Source organism: Solanum pennellii, chromosome 3, assembly GCF_001406875.1.
Source record: "Solanum pennellii chromosome 3, SPENNV200".
In the NCBI taxonomy this organism is placed as follows: domain Eukaryota; kingdom Viridiplantae; phylum Streptophyta; class Magnoliopsida; order Solanales; family Solanaceae; genus Solanum; species Solanum pennellii.
Genome location: NC_028639.1, coordinates 5,728,788 through 5,734,459, shown reverse-complemented (window position 1 = coordinate 5,734,459; position 5,672 = coordinate 5,728,788). Strand labels below are relative to the sequence as shown.

General features: G+C 34.9%; 1 protein-coding gene across 2 annotated transcripts; it reads right to left on the bottom strand.

The window, feature by feature from the left end:
- Positions 1-624: 624 nt before the first annotated feature.
- Positions 625-4,992, bottom strand: LOC107012617 (cytochrome c-type biogenesis protein CcmE homolog, mitochondrial-like). Of its 2 annotated transcripts, XM_015212496.2 has the most exons (3): positions 4,694-4,992; positions 1,552-2,736; positions 625-833 (listed from the first exon to the last, which is right to left on the bottom strand). In XM_015212496.2, exon 2 carries the CDS (start codon positions 2,418-2,420, stop codon positions 1,575-1,577), a length of 846 nt encoding a protein of 281 aa, XP_015067982.1. In that variant the 5' UTR covers positions 2,421-2,736; positions 4,694-4,992; the 3' UTR covers positions 625-833; positions 1,552-1,574. The 2 variants fall into 2 exon arrangements, with proteins under 2 accessions (XP_015067982.1, XP_015067981.1); XM_015212495.2 differs by lacking the exon at positions 625-833 and having other exon boundaries at positions 1,245-2,736.
- Positions 4,993-5,672: the final 680 nt, after the last annotated feature.

The following is a 5,672-nucleotide window of genomic DNA, read 5'->3' as shown; positions in this document are numbered from 1 at the left end:
TCACACTAGCTAGATTGTATGCAAAGTATGAAGCTATAACAGTTTTAGTATGGCATTAATAGATAGGTTTCTACAAAAAAATGTCAGGCCGATGCATGTCACAAGATATGTACAGTAGCTCCTCCCAAGGGTTCAGTCATTCGACAATTCAAGTGGTACATGAGTTGAGTTTAGAAAAGTTCGGTTTCTACCTATCTCTTTGTCATGCTCTGATGCTCTCCTTCCCTTTAGAACTATAAAGGGCACTAGTAGCTTCATTTTTCCTTCATCTACACTTTGGCCGAAGACAGATCTCAAGGAACTCTGTCCATTTGATCCAAGTCCTGATCTTCTTCTGAATTACCTATACTATTCAAAACTACGCCTACATATAAAAGCTGCTAATACACAATTCCGAGGGGTAGGAACGTGGGTGTATCTCTTTAGGCCTACACCTAAAAAGATGAAAACATAGCAAACTGGAGTAGAGAGAATGTTTCATGAACACTAAAGGTTAAGCCAGTTGCTGTCAAAACTCTGATTCTCATGCCAGATATGGCAAATGATTAATGATGCATAATATTCTAAGAGATTTCACTTTAAACACTATTGAGTCTACAACTTTCAAGAGACTCAAACCAATGATATAAGTTATAACATGACTAGGATTTAACATTTTACACTCCCTTCCAGTTTATGTTACAAACTTTCCTTTTACTTAGTTTCAAAAAGAACGACACCGCACAAATGCTATGCCATATTTGAGACCACAAGTTTCAAAAGTCCCGTCTTTATTTCTTTCTCAACTCCATACGGATTTAAACCATCATATGAAAGCACATTCATTGTTGTTCCTGTAACATGAACAAAAGAATTAACGACCACAACACTTCTAGTGCTATTTCCGTGAAAGAGGTTGCTGGCATAGTTGTTGCCACCGAAAGCAAGTAGACCATGTGTAGAGTCACAATAACAACATACCCAATGTGAGGGTGGTGTGTATGCAGCCTTGTTTCTGATAGACCCTCCGCTCAAGTAAAGCATAATAAAATCACATATGGAAAGGAAAATACTGTAACGCAGAAGACAACGGTAACTCAACACATGGGTTAAAAAGCAAATAGACCATGTGCAGATTCATGCAAGAAAATAACAAAAAATTAACATAACAGATTTCAACACGCAACAAATGAAAAATTGGAGGCGTCAATAACGGGGTTGCAAGTAATGATAGAACTGCACAATTATAAAGAAACATGGACAAGAAACTTGGAAGTGATTTCTTTCTCTAATGACCTCTATATTGAGTGTACACACAGAATACAAGCCCCTGATGTCATAAAAATATATTACTGTCATTTATTCACTAAATATTCCAAAATTTCAAAACTGAAACCCCATTCCTCAGGGTTAGTACAGGACATAAATTCTATGACAACAAAATTCATTGTATAACCTCAGTAAACCAACTATAAATCCCTTCATTTTTCTAACTTCCTTCAATAATATAGTCATAATTGAAATTTAACAAAACTCCATCATTTCGGGAAAATAATTAATTAGAATTTTTACCATAACCTATAATTGGCTGAGCCTTACGCCCTCGCTGTAGCTGGAGGTGCTGCATCATCGCCCTCTTTCTCATTCCCTTCCATCTGACTAAGCAACTGTTTATTCTTCTCAAGTGCAGCTGCAACTTCAGGAGGCATATACTTCTCATCGTGTTTAGCTAACACTTCAGTAGCTGCAAAATAACAATCCCCACCTCTCGCCTTCTCAGTTAGCTGTAACTTTTTCTCACTCAAGATTTCATTCTCTTTCTTCTTCATCTCTTCAGTAAATGGCTTTATAAACCCTTCTACTACAACGGAGTGCCCTTCCCGAAAAAGATCCGGTAACGACCCATCATACTTAACCAAAATATCAGTTATCAAATCAGTTATCACAAATTCCATTTCTGGGGAATTGGGTATTGGTGTTACACTATTTTCTAGTACTAATCCACCGAGTCGAAATTTGGATCTTGTAGGGTTTTCAGCATGTTTTGCTAGAGCATCTGTAGGGGTTAAATAGAATACAAGTTGGTCTTGGAATTGGTTAAGGACTATTACTATGAATCCTGCTATGCAGCTGAATGTGATGGCATAGGTCCACAGACGGCGGGTTTGGAGTTGCCGGGCTTTGGCTGCGATATCAGGCCGAGCTGAACGGTGAGATCGTGCGGGCCGGGAGAGTGTGGAGAAGGATCTGAGGGTGAAAACAGTTTGGTTGGTATTAAAATGGGGAAATACTAACGGCTGCGATTGGTGGTGGAAAACTGAAATCAAAGGGTGAGATCTGGATAGAGCAGCGGTGGTTGTGGTAGTGGCGCCAGTGACGGCAGAACGAAGGCAATGGGAAGCTAGACGATAAACTAAACGAGAAGAGAGTTTTGAAGCCATTGAGATTTTGTGGAATTTATCAGCTCCTGGATGGAGATAATAAGGAGGGAATTAAGGTTAGGCGTTGGGCGTTTGGTACTTCCAAAGTTCAGGTTCGATAATTCTGTAATTGGTAACTGAAAGTAGATATCAAAGACCAAACTTTCAAAGTTCACCAGTAATTTTACCAAATTATTGGCGTATCAAAACCTTCAAAAGTTTATTTATCACTGGCGTATATGGGTTGAATCGTCTAAGAAATAATATGGAGAGTTGCTAATACCATTCCTGGAAATTCCAATAAGTACAAGGCAATCCTAGCCACTATGAAGCACAACTGCAATACATGAAAAATAATAATTAGAAAGGTAACTGCAACCTATCAAATTTTAATAACCAAATATATTCTTGAAATTTTCGCGCATAAAAATTATTTGCAACCTTACTTCAGAATTTTGATATGTTTAATAACGGCAAGGGTTTTAATAATATCTTTAGAAGCATCTTCCTATTCTCTTTTCTTTTCTAATTCTACTTCTCATTCTCTACTAGAATTATCATCGATTAACTCAAACTCTAGCTGATTGGTGCAAATCGATTGGGTCTCATTGTTCTAAGCTGTTGTAAATCCATTGTGTATATTAGCTGAATTTAGCTCCAGTTTACTATTAATTAACAATTCTACAATTCTGAGAAGTAATTCATAAATTGTCAGTATTACTTTTTTGTGATCATTGGAGCTCATTACAAGATCTTTTTAAACAAACACTACTAAAAAAAACAGTGAATACCGACCCACATGAGTAGAGGCATTTTGTGACTGGTATACCGAGCGAGTAGCTGAATTTGAGGCTCGTTTTAAAATATTAACTCGAGAGGGCACATCAGATGTCACGACCCCAGTGGGCCTTCTAATAGCATTGATCTTAAATTTGTTATTTGGATTAGCGGATATTTTTGATTTACCCTTGTTTTTATCTACCATATATATCAATTAAATATAAAGATTAAAACAGAGTAGTAATGTCACAATGTCGAACAAATATCAAACAAAGTTATCTAGGCCTTATAGGATCAACTAGCGTTGGTACTTACGCATAACAAACACATTATTCCTAAATTAAAGTTTAATATCAATACTAGATGGACACAAATTGATCTTGCAAGAAATTAATTTTGTCATCAATAAGATCAACTAGTGTTGATATTTATGCTTAAGAAACATACTATTCCTAAATTAAAGCTTTGTATTAATACTAGATGGACACAAATAAATCAATTTTGTCATCAATAGGATCAACTAGTGTTGATACTTATGCTTTACAAATATATTATTTCTATATTAAGCTAAGTGTCAACACTAGATGAACACAAATCGATCTTCCAAGAAAATCAATTTTGTCATCAATAGGATCAACTAGTGTTGGTATTTATGCTAAACAAACACTCAATGGACACAAACAAATTATCACAAAATTAAAGCTAAGTATCAATATTAGATAGACATAAACACATTATAAAAAAAATTGTACTTGAACTTTAGAAATTTAGAAACACCAAACTTTATCTCCTACTTTGATAAAAGAATCTCGTATCAACTTTTTTAGATGTTGAGCTTCCTCAATTGCCTAGCACCCAAAATCAACCCTTTCAACACTAAAAAAAAGATTCAATAATTATTAGTTACTACATGGCACAAACACAACATAGAAAAATCAACCCTTTCAACTGCCTATTTCCTAAATTTAGAAATAAATGATTTGAAAGATTCAATAATTATTAGTCAAAATTTGTGTGTTATTTTTCCCAACAAGATCCTCCAAAAAGTAGTATAATCTTTTGAGGATCAAACTCATGCGGGCACAATACTACTTTTTGGATTCGACATAGGTACAACAGCTTTTAGAGAGTCCGAGCAACTAAAACTTATAATAGGCCTACTGTTTGCCAGGAAAGTTGTGTAAATCAGAATATAACAGAGTCTATCAGTATGGACAGATTCATATACCCAATCTCGAACTTTTTAGGATTAAGGAGCAGTGGATTGATATAATCAATACAAAATGTTGATACAACACACAATTGCACTTCATTGAAGATTAATCATTAGTACATGTTATTCTAGGCCTTATAGGCTTATATCATCAGCTGGGCGTTCACAACTAACAACATACTCGTATTCGAATGATGAGACTTATTTTCGATCAAAGAACGAAACAGAAGGAACAAACATCAACATAGAAAAAGAAAAAGAGAAGATTGAATTAAAAATTAATCCAGTAAGATAAACTTACTGTCACTGCCAGAGTTTGGTGTTGCCAAGTGAGTTTTGATGTATACTCCCTCTGTTTGTAGCTGTTGCCGGAGATTGCAGCTGCCAGCCACGCACTGCTGCTGCCGCCGATCTGCGCTGCTACTGCGACTTGTTGCTGTTGCTGTTGATCGAGGCGGCGCGCCGCTCGGGAATGGTGGCTCGACCTGCTGCTGCAGTGCCGGTCGAGGATGGGTGGGGTGAGCGCCGGTCGGGGATGGGTGGGGTGAGCGCCGGTCGGGGGTGCGTCGCTACTCGCTATGGGTTTGAGCTTCTCATTTTTTTTTTAAAGAATGTTAATTTTGTTAATTATCTATATTTAAAAATATTTATTAAACACAGATAGGTAAAGTTGATATTATTTAAAAAAATAATATTTTAAATATATCGACCTTTTAGGATCGGTAATTATTAATTTATTTTAATATAAACTAACCTCTTATGGTTGATTTTATATGGGAAAATTTCATATAGCAAACTTATTTGATTAAATAACATTATATGGGTATAGTTTACCTAATTACATTATATGAGTATAGTTTAGTTATTAAAGGTGTCTTTAATTTTGTATATAAAGGTTTTTTTTTTATCATTTATACAATTCTATTTTAAAAAGTTGTTTGTAATTGAAGCATTAAATATGGTAACAATAAATTAAGATAATGCCACAATTTTAGGGAAACGTCCCTTTTTTTTAAGCTAAACATTCAAATTCAAAAAAAAAATTCATACAGCCATTGAAACAAAAATATAATTATTTTTTTTTGCTCTTTGTGAAACTGAAGTTCAGCAATTTTTGCAATCGAATACAGGTAAGTTTTTCGATGAAATTTATGATATTTTCCCATCTATATAAATAAATCCAATTACTTTGTGTATATATTTATATAAAAAAAAAATAATGAGCCTTTAATATACAATCTCCTACTACCAGCTATTAAAACAGACATATACATATCATT

Bases quoted from the DNA above. Each gene is read 5' to 3' on its own strand.
- LOC107012617 (XM_015212496.2), bottom strand. From the start codon at position 2,420: ATGGCTTCAAAACTCTCTTCTCGTTTAGTTTATCGTCTAGCTTCCCAT.